Source organism: Epinephelus lanceolatus, chromosome 14 (assembly GCF_041903045.1).
Source record: "Epinephelus lanceolatus isolate andai-2023 chromosome 14, ASM4190304v1, whole genome shotgun sequence".
NCBI classification, from domain to species: Eukaryota; Metazoa; Chordata; class Actinopteri; order Perciformes; family Serranidae; genus Epinephelus; species Epinephelus lanceolatus.
In genome coordinates, this window is record NC_135747.1 from 43,512,123 (window position 1) to 43,528,469 (window position 16,347).

Below are 16,347 nucleotides of genomic sequence, written 5' to 3' on the forward strand. Positions count from 1 at the left end.
TTTTCCTGGTGCCTCCTTATTTTTATTTATGATCAGTTTAAATGTCCAGTGAGAAGTATTCAGTGGTATCTAGAGGTGCGGTTACAGAACTTCTCCTTTGTGTTAAGGATGTAACAGTATGGAAGACAACGTGAAAACACAAATGATACCATCTGCCTGAGCTAGTTTTTGGTTTGTCCCTCCTGAGCTATTGTAGAACAATACGGTGGACTCAGTGGGTGATGAGCAACTTCATATGGTTAAAAAAAAAACAGGATTTTTTTTTCAGGACTTTTTATTAACAATTATTCTGGGCATTTTATTAGTATTTCACTGGCATTTTTCAACTTTTTTTGGACATTTTAATAATATTTTTCAGAGATGGATTTTTTTTTTCCCAAAATAGTTTTGGATATTTAAATCACATATTTTTTTCGATATTCTCATAATATTTTTTGGACATTCAAGCATCATTTTTTTGGACTTAATGGAAAGACCCGCCCAGGTACAGAGCAGAGCAGCATCAATGACAAACAGAAATGACATAAATAAGTCAGACACAGGCTGAAAAGGAGGAGCTGGGCTGGAGACTGGTTGCGAAGTGGCTTGCAACCAGCCTCCAGCAACAGTAGGCAGGCCAGAGCAGTTTAAATAGGGCGCCCTGAATGAGATTCGCCAATTGGTTGCGTAGAAAAGAATCATGTGATTTATCAGCTGACTCCCTTCCATCAGTCAGCTGATCTATCAGTTGATTGGGCTGTTGGAGATCAGCTGATGTAGCTGGGATGTGAGTTGAGCTTGATCTGATGTCCTGCCTGAACTAACGCTGTGCTTAATTTGCATACAACTGTGGCAAATTCAGTTTACATGATTAAGATTCACATCAGCAACTAATGAAGATGATGGCATGATAGGAGGGACATCAGTCCCCTGGTAGGAGGGGATCTTAGAGGAGGGGCAAAAGAAGTTAGATAAGTTATAAAACATCTGAACTTCATCAGAAAGCTGCTAGAGCTCATCAGCCTGTTCATCCTGAATCTCTGATGATGGAGACGGTGGAGGAAAGTGAACTCTGCTTCCTACAACTCAACTCCTCCTGCAGGAAGCCAAATCGTACTCACTCTGACACTGTGCTTATCTACATTGTGCTGTCCGTCATCTCTCTGCTCACTGCGACTCTCAACCTGCTGGTCATCATCTCCATCTCACACTTCAAGTAGCCACACATTTCATTGCTTTATAGCATAGCTGCACAGAGAGACATGACTGTGAGGGAAAAACATTTTCTGAAAAACTATTTTTCATGTTTTAGATCTGCTTTTATTTACTGATGTAATAACTGATACGGAGAATGTTGAGTATGTTCCTCTCTTCTTTCAATCCAGGCAGCTCCACACCCCCACCAACTTCCTCCTCCTCTCTCTGGCTGTCTCAGATTTCTTCGTGGGCCTCCTCATGTTCTTTCAAATTATGCTTATAGATGGCTGCTGGTTCCTCGGTGACCTCATGTGTAGTCTGTATTATGTTTTAGACTTCATTATTACGTCTTCCTCAGTAGGAAACATGGTTCTCATATCTGTTGACCGCTACGTAGCCATTTGTGATCCTCTGCATTACTCCACCAAAGTCACTGTGAGAAGAGTTAGAATCTGTGTTTGCCTTTGTTGGGGTTGTTCTGTTCTATACGACAGTCTCATAATGAAGGATAATTTGAAACAACCAGGCAGGTATCATTCCTGCACCGGAGAGTGTGTTATTGTTATTGATTATGTTGCTGGATTTGCAGATCTGTTTTTGTCCTTTATCAGTCCTGTCACTGTCATCATAGTTTTGTACATCAGAGTATTTGTGACGGCTGTGTCTCAGGCTCGTGCTATGCAGTCTCATGTTACAGCAGTCACACTTCAGGGTTCGGTGAAAGTAACTGCAAAAAAGTCTGAGCTGAAAGCAGCCAGGACTCTCGGTGTTGTTATAGTTGTGTTTCTATTATGCCTCTGCCCATACTTTTGTGTCACACTTACAGGCCAGGACACCTTACTCAACGCTTCATCTGCTGCCTTTGTAATCTGTTTGTTCTATTTTAACTCCTGTCTGAACCCTGTGATTTACGCCTTCTTCTATCCATGGTTTCAAAAATCGGTTAAACTTATTGTTACACTGGATATACTGAAGCCTGGCTCCTGTGAGGCCAAAATACTGTAAAGCAGGGGTGTCAAACTCATTTTATTTCACAGGCTACATGCGGCCAAAATTAATCTCAAGTTGGCCGGACTGGTGAAAACCATTGCATAACAACATCACCAAATGTTTTCCTTTTTTTAAGTGTAGAAAAGTACTTTCAGAAAACATTTATCCAGGCATCCTTGAGTGCGTTGAAAGGTGCCTATAAATAAAATGCATAATCATTCATTCATTCATTCATTCAATCATTCATTCATTCATTCATTCATTCATTCATTCATCCTCTTGAGGGTCGCGGGGGGGCTGGAGCCTATCCCAGCTGACATCGGGTGAGAGGCAGGGTTCACCCTGGACAGGTCACCAGACTATCACAGGGCTGACACATAGAGACAGACAACCATTCACACTCACATTCACACCTACGGACAATTTAGAGTTATCAATTAACCTGCATGTCTTTGGACTGTGGGAGGAAGCTGGAGCACCTGGAAAAAACCCACACTGACACTGGGAGAACATGCAAACTCCGCACAGAAGGGCTCCCACACCACTGAACCACTGATTTAAAATTACTATAATGCAAACATCAGGTATAAATGGCCACATTGTTCTTTTAAGTCACCAGCTCCAGACAGTGACTATTTAACACCAGTGTGACTTGCAAATACTATTAATGTATGAACTGGAGAGCTGTTAATTTCTATCCAACTCACAGTAAATAAATCCTCATGTTTAAAGCTGCAGCAGCAACAATTTAACTTTGTGCTTACTGTTCACATCTAATTTCTACTCCTGTGTTGTAATGCTGGTATCAACACACCAAGCTCAGGTGGAAGGAAATGAGTAGTATGGGGGGAGGGGGGTGCTGGTTGTCCATTAAGCAATGGCTGAATGAAGGCCGTGCACGGAGACACTCAGTGTGGGCCATCCACCTCTGAGGTGGAGTCACCCTAAGTGATTAGGGCCCCAGAACAAGAGTCAACAGATTTAAACAGAGCTGAGGTGAGTGTCAGCTTGATGGAAACTATTTAGATGTTGCCAAGGTTGAAGCAATATGCTGGGGATGACACAACCAAGGACATGAGATGCTCATTCTGACTGCTGTGGAAGTGAATTTGGAGAACCACTGGCAGATACGCCATAGATTGTACAGTCTGTGCTGTACATTCACACCAGTGTTGGAATTGACAGTCTAATCAGTACATACCGACCGTATAAGTCCAATAATAAAGCCCTGCTTGGGTTCAGATAAGGCAGGTCATTCCTCCCAGTCACACCACTCGAGGGTTTCCCCATCGTTTCCCACATGAGCACTGAAGTCCCACAGTAAAATTATAGTATAAATTATATAGAGAATCCAAGAAGGCCAGGACAATAGTCAGATTAACTTCTCAGCCATTGCCTGCTGCTTGCCCACAGGGACCACTCCATGTTGGGTCAGAGCCTGGCCACCAGATGCTCACTGGCAAGCTCCCCTGCCTGGTCTGGCTCCGACACATCACAGACATGCCGCCCGACCAATGCCTGCTATGTGTGCTCAACTTTTTTCTCAAATAACTGGATCAGAAATAAGTTTAGCACAAATTCAGATGTTTTCTACAGTGAGCTGGATTATCCACAGAGGTCTCCACCTCTTCAAAACAAATGGACCAGATAGTTTAAACCAGTTAAAACACAAAGTAAAGCAGTTTGATATTACCAATCCATGTTTCTTTGGGACTGTTTGGCATGTCAGAGACGAGTCATTAGCCTTGCACTTGCTGATGTCTGCTCATCTTTTTTTCTCTGATAACTTAAGATCTAGACGTTCAGGAGGCTTCTACAGGGTCTCTTCAAAGGTCTCTTCCTCTCCAAAACAAACTAATCTGGTGTTTTTAACTGGTAGTCACAGCCATTGTATCCCCAGGTAGCATAGAAGATTTATACAATCAGCAGTTTCAAGATTAGAGTCACTAATTCAGTATCTGACCAAACGTCTCCCCTTCTGTTCCTGAGATATTATGTTAAAACATGATGATGTCACAGTCAAGCTGACCTTTGACCTTTTGGATATAAAAAGTCATCACTTCATTATTTTATCCTGTTAGACATTTGGTTCAAGTCTTGTCTTATTATCATATGAATTCTTGAGTCATGGTCAAAAGCATATGTTGTGACCCCCTTAATCTAACCAGTTCATAGTTGAGTCCAAGTGAACATTTGTGCCACATTTGAAGAAATTCCCTCAGGGTATTCTCGAGATATCATGTTCCCAATAATGAGATAGATAAAGTTGCAAAGACTTGACCTTTGACCCCCAAATCTAATCAGTTCATCATTGAGTCCAGTGGACATTTGTGCCAAATTTAAACAAATTACCATAAGGCTTTTGCAGCCTTAACTGTCTAACAATAATGGCGAACAGCTGCATTTCTGATGCCAGAAGTCACTGACCAAGCACCGGACTTTGATGACGGATGGATGGACGGACGGATAGACTGACAACCTGAAAACATTATGCCTCCAACCACAGCTATTGCCAGCGCGGAGGCATAAAAATTGCTACACAGCAAAGCTGCACTTTTGGGGCCCAGTTTTGAATTCAAAATGTGGATGTTCATAATAAACACTGACAAACGTGAAGTAAAAATAATAATTATTATTATAATATTTTAATACCTTAAATGAATACTTTCTTTTCATGAAGTGAAGAAAGTATTCACTCACTGAAGCAAGTGTGTTTTTCTTGGTCAGGTCACAGAGTTCAATGTAACCATGAAAACAGTGTTGTTGTTTCAGTTTGAAAAATATCCATTCACCGTAAACAAGATCAGAGTTTCACCAGTGTGTTAAAACACACACACACACACACACACACATACACACACACAGTGTGTGTTCTTAAGACCCACTGGGCTCTGAACAGTGTGTGCTCCACTGGCTGCTCCTCGGGGCTGTATACCTTGGTGGCTCAGAAAGTTTTCACACCTGCTTTCATTAGTGTCACATGATGACATCACTTCAATCAGAGGTGTTACTGTAAGACAAAAAAGGCTCTAACATCAACACATGATGCAATCATTGCTAAACAGACCAACAAAGTAAACATTTGTTTTAGCTGAGATCATGCGATCATGATCCTTCATGACTAAACATTTGTGATGCAACCTCAACACAGTAACTCATGATGCAGTCTTTTCTTAAAGGAGAACATCACTGAAATTTTAAAATAGATATATTTTATTAGACTAGTGCCATAGGTGATAAGTTATAATTCTGAGATGTAAAAGGGACTTTTTTCACTGGTAAATACACTTTGCATTTATTACATCCTGCAGTGTGTTATAGACAGAAGCAAACACATGGACACAGTGTTCACAGCAGGGCGTAAAATTAACACCCGCCAAGTGCCAATGGCAGGTAAAAAATTAGTTTGGCATGTAAAACAAAAACATACACCCGCCAGTGGCCGATGGAAAATTTTGAATTGCATGTGGGTTTTTTATGTGCTTCGACCATTTCTGCCAGCTGTGTCAGACCATTTTGACCCTTGCGGCTTATTGTACGTGTGCCGGGAACGCATGACATCAGCTACCAGAACCCTGGGCATTCTATGGTAACTTCTGAGCAAGATGTGGCGACACATTTCTGCCGTGAAGCTACCGCCAGAAGAGGAAAAACGAAGATGAACATGTTGGATTTGGACAGGAAGAACAGACAGTTAAACAGAGTACAAATGTCGTACGGCATTTTATTGAAAAATGAAAACTAGACAACGCTGGCCAGCCGCGGTCATGGCTGACCTATGACCCCCACACCAACACGATGAGCTGCAGCCTTTGCTGCAAGCACGCCAAAACTAAACTTCAGCCAGTCAGGATCAGTGTGGCCGGGTCGATGTTATGTCGCAACAGGCCATTCATTCAGCGGGCTCCATCCACTGTACCAAATGAGTCCAGTAGGGGGCAGAGCCTATGTGAGACAGCACAAAGGTTATGGCAGTTTAACCCTAGTTCTATTAGCACAAGCAGAATCATCTGCCCAGGGGCCCTCTCGCTCCTACGCTGCTCACTGAAGAAGGTGTAGGATGTCTGAAATGGGGTCCACACATTTTCACGTAGGCGTCTCTTAAATTTCCAGCTGTGTGAATGTGTGTTCTTGACAGAGGAGTATTACCCAAAAGAGTCTAGTGGAGGGCTCCACCTGTGCTAATAGAACTAGAGTTACAATAGTGTAACCTTCATTAAGGCCTTTGCACACTAAGACATTAAGTCGTCATACACAAATAAGGTTATGCAGATAAACTTTGCATACTGAATTCAATGCATATAGAGACAGAGCGCAACGCGTCATAATCTGAAAGCCACACCTCCAAAGGGGAAACAAGGCCCGCTTTCGCCTCTGCTTCTTCGCTCGTTCCCTGTCATTCTGCCTCCGCAGCTGCACCTTCAAGTCTCCACGACTGAATTGCTAGCTAGCTAGCTAAAATTTTTAGCTATAGCTAGCTAATAATTAGCTAATAATAAGATGGCAAAGGATTATTTAAGCACGCTATGCCTATCAGAGAGGCTTCGATATATTGATAAGCTTAATATTGCCGGTCTACCTCAGTGTCCCTTTTCCTTACCTTGCTCGTCTTGGAAAAATGATCCAACAAAATGACAATTATAACAGAAGTTGCATTCATACTGTCAATGCTTTAGCTTAACATACATAAACACAGTTAACTGTTAGTCTAACAAATACATTTGGAGGGTTTGACAAAGTGTTTGCTGCACACATAGGCATACCGAGTGTCAGGATATTTCTTCCCTGTTGAAGCCTCACGTTTTATTGCCTGTATCCACTTTTGTCTCCTACAAGGTTCCATTTTTCTGCTCGGTAGCTGATAAAAGTTAAGCTCTGGGTTTTTATTGGCTGTGCAGCCCACCACACAGCAACTTTTCGGCATCTGGGAAAACTCAAACAGGGAACAAAACTCAACAGGCTGGAAACGGAGGGGGAAAGTGAGAGGGGGAAAGCGGGCCTTGTTTCACCTTTGGGGGTGTGGCTTTCAGATTATGACGCGTTGCGCTCTGTCGCTTTTGCTGCTGTATTCAAAATGAAAAGACACATTTCCTCCCTTGCTTCTGGAGTTACCAGTCTGGAAATCTCCACTCTCTGCCCATGTCTTTCATTTGGCAGTGCAGCTACATGAAGGAGGTGAGCTGTCCTCCATCTGTCTCCATCAGTTTGATATAATAGTCAGCATAAAACTAAGTCAAAGAAAGCGTTACTGAAGCTGAAAATACAATCAAGTAAGAGCAATATAATTAGGTTTTGGCTAATGTTAGCATCTTGTCTCTATTGTTCTATTGGAGTTGGGAGATTTCCCAGAGATTACTTTATCAAGAAAAAAAACGTAAAGGATGAGGTTAAGTGAAATAAACTGTTTGAAATTACTGAATGAAAAACCATCAAAGCTTGTGTTGCTTGTCCGAGATAGTTACATTTATAAAACTGTGAGCTGACTAAAGGTGACGCACCAATAAAGCACAGAAAGTGCTTATGCACAATAATATCCTTATTTATAATACAGTGGGCACAAATGTCCCACGCCTGTTTCTCTTCATAAATCACAATCAACTCAAAATGTGACGCAGGTGAGTGAGCATCTTGTCCCACCCATAGATGCCTATAAATGGCCAGTGAAACGCCCTGAATTACTTTTCATGAGCAAGAAACAGCACAAGGGAGAGCACGGCAAATGTAGAAAGAAAAGGTAAAAAACAAAACTTCACACAATGTGAAATTCAAGTTCTTTTTTGGGAGGTTAATAACAGAAAGACAATGTTGTTGAGTGGCAGCTGGTGGCAGATGTTGTAAATGCTGCTACCTCAGTGTGTTTCATAAGTTAAGAAGAAGAAGTGGTCTGATAATAGGGTGTTATAGCTATAGACAGAAAACTGAGGGATGTTTGGCTCAAATGCCTATAGGGATAGAGGTCAAGGTCAGGGCATCCAGCGGTAGGAGCATGTTTTTCAGGTGTCCCACATTGTACAACACAGCACCGGCACAGCTTGGTTCCTGTGGGTGCTTCTCTGTAACGCCGGCCCTGACACAGCGCAGAGATCCAGCAGCACTGCACAGAGCAGTCGGAACCGGCTCATAAGCCACTCATCACCGTTGGCCAGTAGGTCTTATCTTATGATTGAAGAATATACCTGAGGAATTCTTTAAAAATAAAGCTATCTGCTTGTATTTAATCTCCTAACTCATGTTTTTTATGTGTTCACACCAGGGACTATCAGTCAAAGACATGTTTGTTCCTTTATTCATGTTTATCCATTTTTGCAAGTGCACTCTTCATACAGTACAGGCCAAAAGTTTGGACACACCTTCTCATTCAATGCGTTTTCTTTATTTTCATGACTATTTACATTGTAGATTCTCACTGAAGGCATCAAAACTATGAATGAACACATGTGGAGTTATGTACTTAACAAAAAAAGGTGAAATAACTGAAAACATGTTTTATATTCTAGTTTCTTCAAAATAGCCACCCTTTGCTCTGATTACTGCTTTGCACACTCTTGGCATTCTCTCCATGAGCTTCAAGAGGTAGTCACCTGAAATGGTTTTCCAACAGTCTTGAAGGAGTTCCCAGAGGTGTTTAGCACTTGTTGGCCCCTTTGCCTTCACTCTGCGGTCCAGCTCACCCCAAACCATCTGGATTGGGTTCAGGTCCGGTGACTGTGGAGGCCAGGTCATCTGCCGCAGCACTCCATCACTCTCCTTCTTGGTCAAATAGCCCTTACACAGCCTGGAGGTGTGTTTGGGATCATTGTCCTGTTGAAAAATAAATGATCGTCCAACTAAACGCAAACCGGATGGGATGGCATGTCGCTGCAGGATGCTGTGGTAGCCATGCTGGTTCAGTGTGCCTTCAATTTTGAATAAATCCCCAACAGTGTCACCAGCAAAACACCCCCACACCATCACACCTCCTCCTCCATGCTTCACAGTGGGAACCAGGCATGTGGAATCCATCCGGTCACCTTTTCTGCGTCTCACAAAGACACGGCGGTTGGAACCAAAGATCTCAAATTTGGACTCATCAGACCAAAGCACAGATTTCCACTGGTCTAATGTCCATTCCTTGTGTTTCTTGGCCCAAACAAATCTCTTCTGCTTCTTGCCTCTCCTTAGCAGTGGTTTCCTAGCAGCTATTTGACCATGAAGGCCTGATTGGCGCAGTCTCCTCTTAACAGTTGTTCTAGAGATGGGTCTGCTGCTAGAACTCTGTGTGGCATTCATCTGGTCTCTGATCTGAGCTGCTGTTAACTTGCCATTTCTGAGGCTGGTGACTCGGATGAACTTATCCTCAGAAGCAGAGGTGACTCTTGGTCTTCCTTTCCTGGGTCGGTCCTCATGTGTGCCAGTTTGGTTGTAGCGCTTGATGGTTTTTGCGACTCCACTTGGGGACACATTTAAAGTTTTTGCAATTTTCCGGACTGACTGACCTTCATTTCTTAAAGTAATGATGGCCACTCGTTTTTCTTTAGTTAGCTGATTGGTTCTTGCCATAATATGAATTTTAACAGTTGTCCAATAGGGCTGTCGGCTGTGTATTAACCTGACTTCTGCACAACACAGCTGATGGTCCCAACCCCATTGATAAAGCAAGAAATTCCACTAATTAACCCTGATAAGGCACACCTGTGAAGTGGAAACCATTTCAGGTGACTACCTCTTGAAGCTCATGGAGAGAATGCCAAGAGTGTGCAAAGCAGTAATCAGAGCAAAGGTTGGCTATTTTGAAGAAACTAGAATATAAAACATGTTTTCAGTTATTTCACCTTTTTTTGTTAAGTACATAACTCCACATGTGTTCATTCATAGTTTTGATGCCTTCAGTGAGAATCTACAATGTAAATAGTCATGAAAATAAAGAAAACGCATTGAATGAGAAGGTGTGTCCAAACTTTTGGCCTGTACTGTATATGAAACATGAGCGGTCATGTCTGTCTTCATTTTACACACTGATGTCAAATTCACAACATTTCTTCCTTTTCATCTTTCTACCATGGGGGTCGCAGTTTCTCATGTCTACAGTTTTTGTGCAGACCGCACATTTTCCTGTCAAGTTTGTTTTTTAAAAATCCCAAAGTTTGTGTAGAAAGTGGCGTGCACCGCCTTCTGTGCGTATGCCACGTTAATTGATTAGGCCCCAGATGATGTTTCAAGATCAGGGGGAGGGGTTCAAGGAGAAAGTGATGAAATGCAGATGAAGAGTATGATGCAAGATTACCTCAATTCATCATCATCATCATCATCATCATCCATCAGGAGTAGAGATAAGTAAGCTATCTGACATTTGGTCAGAGCGCTGCCCAAGCTAAGCAGCTTCTGTCCTTTTCCTCTCTTTGATGATGCAGTTGGAAAGAGTTGAGCTCTGCTTTCCACAACTCCTCAACTCCTCCTGCAGGAAGCCAGAGCCTCCTAACTCTGACGTTGTGCTTTTTTACAGTCTACTGTCCTCCATCTCTCTGCTTGGAGCAGCTCTCAACCTGCTGGTCGTCTTCTCCATCTCACACTTCAGGCACATAACCCTTTACAGCATACGCTAAAATGTTGTTGCACTGTCTTTACATTTACATGAAGAAGTGGCTTCAGCTTTGCACATGACTTTCTGTACTACAACTAATGTTCTATTTTGATGTATTGTGTGTTTTTCCATCTCTGCTTTTTTAACAAGTGCTATTGATAATATTGCTGACAATGCTCACAATGATAATATTCCACTGCAGGCAGCTCCACACCCCCACCAACATCCTCCTTCTCTCTCTGGCTGTCTCAGATTTCCTTGTGGGCTTTGTGGTTATGCCAGTTGAAATCCTCCTGACAGAGACCTGCTGGATCCTGGGCGATCTCATGTGTGCACTGTATTATCTGTTACCCATCATTACAATCGCTGCCTCTGTAGGAAACATGGTTCTCATATCTATTGACCGCTATGTGGCTATTTGTGACCCTCTGCATTACTCCACCAGAGTCACTCAGAAAGTTGTTACGATATGTGTTTTCCTCTGTTGGATTTGTTCTGTTTTTTACAGCATTATACTTTTATATGATAACCTGAAGCAACCAGGCAGGTATAATTCATGCTATGGAGAATGTGTGGTCAACATTACAGGAGTTGTTGATCTTGCTGTTGGTTTTATCATACCCATTACTATCATCATAGTTCTATATGTGAGAGTATTTGTGGTGGCTGTGTCTCAGGCTCGAGCCATGAGGTCTCACATTGCAACTGTATCTCACAAGCATTCAAAGATTGTGCAAGTTAAGAAATCAGAGATAAAAGCAGCCAGGACACTTGGTGTTCTTGTGGTTGTGTTTCTGATGTGTTACTCTCCATATTACTGCGTCTCTCTCATAGGCCACGATATCTTGATCGGTTCTTCAACTGAGGTCTTTATGATTTTTCTGATGTATTTTAACTCCTGTCTAAATCCTGTCATCTATGCCCTTTTCTACCCATGGTTTAGAAAAACTATTAGACTTGTTGTCACATGTCAGATACTGCAGTCTGACTCCCACTTGGCTGTGATACTGTAAAGAGACACTGTGGAATGAGTGAAAACATCACTGTTGTTATGCTGTGTGTACATTTTAATGCATACATGTGTCTACATGAATGTATATTATAGACTAAAGGTTTTATGCTGTAACTCATTTCCTGAGAAAGTGTATGAACAACACACAGAGAACATAGAACAAGATTAGAGTTAGTTTGAAGATAATTTTTCCTTCCAATGTTTTAAAACAATTCTTAAATAAAATCCATCGTACTTGGTTGATGATCAGAGGAATCTTTCCTCATATTCAGTACTTTAACAAGTGTGATTTTTTCATATTTGTGTGATGATAATATGAATGCATCAGGTACTGATTTAACGTGACTGTTTGTGTTGTGTTGTATTTATTTTATTTTTGTTTATTTTGTTGTTTTAATTTAAGTGCTTTGTAAAGTGATTTTTTGGGATAAAGGGGCAGATTAAATAAGATTATTCTTCTTTCTGCTCCCTTTCATTCAGATTTGGGAATGTTGTGTTTATATTGTTTTTTCCTTTTTTTCAGTGAATTAAATAATAAATAAATATAAATAATCAACTACAGTAGAGAAAAAGCTCAAGGTTCAAAGCAATGCAATTATGTAGTGGGTGGTGCTGGAACAAGCCTTGTGACTCTTCATTACACTGTTCATGTCTCTGCAAAGCCCACAGCAGATCTCATCACAAGAGCATATGTATCAATTAAAATAGACTGAAAGCAACCAGTTAGGTTGTGTCTGTCAGGAGCCACTGTGGAATTCATCACTGTCATTACAGTTCTGTATATGAGAGTGTTTGTGTTGGATATATCTCGCTTAAGCCATGCAATCTTATTACTATTTTACTCCAATGTCTTTGTCGTATTCCCTATAGTCATATGAGAAGGTACATTACCTTTAATTATCAGTGCCTGTTGTTCTGAGATCGGTGGGGCAGAGCTGCCTGCTGCTCGGCGCACAAAATGGAGGTGAACGGTACAGCCCCCTCTCTCCCTCAAAACTAATCAAAACGCTCTAGTGGACAACTTGTAGCTTACACATTCACCACGCTATGAAATAATAATGTAATATTACGAGACAGTTGTTTTGAAGCCAAATGCACAGCCGGATACATTCCAGACACACAGTACTTGCTGGGCGGAGTGATTTCACGAGCAAGGAACACGCAAACAATCAGATACGTTTTAGAAGATTTATTGGACAATAATGAATTGGATGGATGGATGGATGGATGGATGGATGGATGGATGGATTATTGAGTGCGGTATGGGGAGATTTGGAGGTCCGTAGTGGCGCCCGGGCATCGATGAACCCCTAGTGTCCTAGAGGAGAGGAGACAGGGAGACAAGGTGAAAGAGGGTGGGAGGGAGGGTTGCGAATGCAGGAGCGAGAGACTGAGGAAAGGGTTAGCTCCGCTTATATAGTAGGCTAGAAGGCTGTGATTGGTGTGTTCCCGTTCCTGAAACTGCGCTTTAACAAGCTTCGATTCACGAGCAAGGAACACGCAACCAATCAGATACGTTTTAGAAGATTTATTGGACAATAATGAATTGGATGGATGGATGGATTATTGAATGCGGTGTGGGGAGATTTGGAGGTCCGTAGTGGCGCCCGGGCATCGATGAACCCCCAAAAACTCCATTTAATGAAGCAGTGCTTGTGCAGCTCTGAGATCGCTAAGGTCTGAACGAATGTAACGGTGGTAGGTTAGCGAGGTCCAGTGACCCATGACTTGGATTAGGTGTTCTGATATGCCATTGCGGGAAGCTGAAGTGGCAGCGCCTATGCGGAATGAATGTCCTGAGTAGTGAGTGGGAGATATGCTGGATTGTATAAGTATTTGGCGGAGGTGATGGTGGAACCAGAAACGGGTGACGACTTGGCCAGATTCGGAGAGGAAGAGAGGGTCGGAAAGCGACGTGCTGTTGGATTTCCTGTAGTTTAGATAGTTTGAGAGAGTACGGAACGGGTCCAGTGGGGATAGATTTTTGAAATAGAAGATTGGTGTAGGATGACCTGATTGATTAGTTTTTGATTTCTTGAGGTAGAATACCATGATGTCATTGGAGTATTGAGATAAGTCTGAGATGCAGGCATGGCAGGAAGGAATGAAGTTAGGTGAGGACGCGGTGAATTCTGAACATCTAAGGAAGCCAGAGAATGCTAGTGTGAATATTGCCTCGAGGGCAAGAGCGACGTGGGGAGTATTGTAACCGGAGCGAAGATTACTAATACAGATGAGAAGTAGGTCGGTGGTAAGTGGAAGGCGATGAGGGGTTTTTGCTGGTTCTTGTCGGAGAAGGCCTTTGAAAAGAGATGTTACTTGAGGATGGCTGAAGGCTGGGCTAGGGTAACCGGTGAGTAGTTTGGAGAAAAAGCTGATGCCACTGAGGTATGATTTGATTATGTGAGTTCTAATGTTTAGAACTGAATGAGCATGGTTAATAAAGCAGACCACGGTAGTTAGATCAAATGATGGAAATGAAATGTTATGTTTATCATGGAAGTTGTGGAAATGATTCCAAGCACTCCAGTATGATGACAAGGTTGAGGATGACTATAACTATTTATGATGTGAATTTGAGAATCAATGATCAGGGGTACTAGGGATGAGTTTACAGATTGAAGGTCAGTGCAGAATATGGAGGAACTGGAGTCGGGAGAGTGTCGGCGTGTGGAGCTAAGCTTCTGAATTTCTGAAACAGAAACCGAGAGAGAGTGTCAGCGATGGCGTTAGTTTTACTGGGAACGTGGGCTGCGTGAAGTATGTATTGGTGGGTGACGGAGTGCCAGGTGAGAAGACGCATGAATGGCATGATGGAAGGAGAGTTAGAGCGACCTTTGTTAATGATGTTGACTACTGCAAGGTTATCAGAGTATATAAGGATTGACTTGCGGGACCATTCGTGTCCCCAGAGAATTGCTGCAACTACTATGGGGTAGATTTCAAAGAGTGCAGAAGAAGCTACTTGGCATTGGTTTGCGAGTTCTGGGAGCCACTCTGCGGCGAACCATCTCCCATTGTAGAAACCCCCAAAACCGGCAGAAGGAGCTGCATCGGTGTACAGCTGGATGTCGAGGGAGTTGGTCAGGTGGTCTTCGTAAAAGAAGGAGACACCACTCCAGTTTGTGAGAAGGTGGAGCCACAAACGAAGCTCAGCACGGCAAGAATGGTTCAGGGAAATGGTGGAGAGAAGCGATGGGACGGAAGAAGCGATGGACAACAAGTGGGAGATGAATGCGCGACCTTGAGGAATGATGCGCAAAGCGAAGTTGAGGTGGCCGAGGAGGGAGAGTAGTTGACGCTTAATGTAAGAAGGGGCCTGGAGAAAGTTTGAGATGATGGGGCATATACGATTGAGCTTCTCGGTGGGAAGAGATGCTTGAAACAGGTTTGTATCGAGTGTGATTCCCAGGAAGTCAAGGGAGGTGGACGGGCCCTCAGTTTTTTCCTTTGACAGAGGAACGCCAAGGTCAGAAAACACTGAGGATAAAGTGGCCAGACCTGATGCGGGTGGTGAAGAGGGAGGGGTGATGAGGAGAAAATCATCCAGAAGATGGACGAGGAATGGGATGCAGTGGTTGTTGGACAGTATCCAGCAGAGGGCTTCGGACAAGGTGTCGAACAGCTTTGGACTGCTTTTGCAACCAAAAGTAAGTCGCACTGCAAAGTAATACCTACCTCGCCAGCAAATGCCAAAGAACCGCCAGAAGTCTGGGTGAATGGGGAGTACCTTGAAAGGGCTGACGATGTCAGCTTTTGAGAGCCATGATCCTTTGCCAGCAAGTTTGATGAGGGATATGATGTGGTTAATGGAGGCATAATGAAGGGAATAGTCCTCGCTAGGAATGAGACTGTTGACGCTGGGAACATGGCTACCGTGCGGTGCCGAGAGATCAATAATGATTCTCTTCTTTCCTGAATATTTTCTGGTGGCGATGCCGAGTAGGCTTATTCGGAAAGTAGGAAAAGGGGGTTGAGCAAAAGGGCCGATCATGAAGCCTTGTTCAACTTCAGCAGCAAGTAATTGGTCAATGGATTCAGGATTGTTAATGGCTGACTGTAGATTTTTGCAAGTAAAGGAGACAGACGGCTCCACTGCAATGCCAGGGTGGAAACCCTCCGTGAAGCCGGTGGTGAGGAACTCTACAAAAGTAGGATCGGGGTGGTTACGGAGCGGGGACCGAGCAGGAAGATGCTGGATGGGAAGGTGCACCGCACAAGGGACAAGGTTGGGCGAGACGGGCAGCGAAGATGCGACAATAAGTCTCTGTGTCAAGGGTGCCCCAGTAAGTGCTCTCGTTAAACTGGTTTAGGCGAGCTGCGGCTTCAGAAGCGAAATGAATGTGGTATTGGTAGAAGCCAGAACCACCAAAACGGAGCGCTAAGTTCAGGATGATGGACAAGTAGTCGTCCAGTTCCTGGCGGCGGGCAGGAAACTGGGAGCAAAGTACGTCCCTATAGAGTGAAAAAGCATAAGCAAATTCTGTGGGATTGAGAACCCTAGAACGAGAGGACGTCTGTTTTTTATAATGGGGGCACCTATCTGTGTCGTCGAGGTCTCTGGCGACGGGAGGTTGGTGGAGGGAAGGAAGGAGTAGAATAGCTAGAT

At 43.2% G+C, this 16,347-nt stretch overlaps 3 protein-coding genes across 3 annotated transcripts; 2 read left to right on the forward strand and 1 right to left on the reverse strand.

Annotated features, from left to right (window-relative positions):
• Positions 1-901: 901 nt before the first annotated feature.
• Positions 902-2,356, forward strand: LOC117251698 (trace amine-associated receptor 8a-like). The gene is made up of 2 exons (XM_033618198.2): positions 902-1,195; positions 1,365-2,356. The coding sequence occupies exons 1-2, from the start codon at positions 1,023-1,025 to the stop codon at positions 2,179-2,181; spliced, it is 990 nt and encodes a 329-aa protein (XP_033474089.2). The 5' UTR covers positions 902-1,022; the 3' UTR covers positions 2,182-2,356.
• Positions 2,357-10,547: 8,191 nt separating this feature from the next.
• On the forward strand, positions 10,548-11,739 carry LOC117248254 (trace amine-associated receptor 4-like). Its single transcript, XM_033613165.2, has 2 exons — positions 10,548-10,720; positions 10,929-11,739. Exons 1-2 carry the CDS (start codon positions 10,548-10,550, stop codon positions 11,737-11,739), a joined length of 984 nt encoding a protein of 327 aa, XP_033469056.2.
• A 2,575-nt stretch (positions 11,740-14,314) lies between these two features.
• LOC144466793 (uncharacterized) lies at positions 14,315-15,732 on the reverse strand. The gene has a single exon (XM_078174209.1). The coding sequence runs from the start codon at positions 15,730-15,732 to the stop codon at positions 14,350-14,352; it is 1,383 nt and encodes a 460-aa protein (XP_078030335.1). The 3' UTR covers positions 14,315-14,349.
• Between the last annotated feature and the right edge of the window lie 615 nt (positions 15,733-16,347).

What these genes read in the sequence shown, in the direction of transcription:
- LOC117248254 (XM_033613165.2), top strand. Translation starts at nt 10,548, where the DNA reads ATGATGCAGTTGGAAAGAGTTGAGCTCTGCTTTCCACAACTCCTCAAC. An exon ending in TTCTCCATCTCACACTTCAG is followed by an intron (nt 10,721 to 10,928) that starts GCACATAACCCT and finishes ATTCCACTGCAG; the next exon opens with GCAGCTCCACACCCCCACCA.
- LOC144466793 (XM_078174209.1), bottom strand. Translation starts at nt 15,732, where the DNA reads ATGATCGGCCCTTTTGCTCAACCCCCTTTTCCTACTTTCCGAATAAGC.
- LOC117251698 (XM_033618198.2), top strand. Translation starts at nt 1,023, where the DNA reads ATGATGGAGACGGTGGAGGAAAGTGAACTCTGCTTCCTACAACTCAAC. An exon ending in ATCTCCATCTCACACTTCAA is followed by an intron (nt 1,196 to 1,364) that starts GTAGCCACACAT and finishes CTTTCAATCCAG; the next exon opens with GCAGCTCCACACCCCCACCA.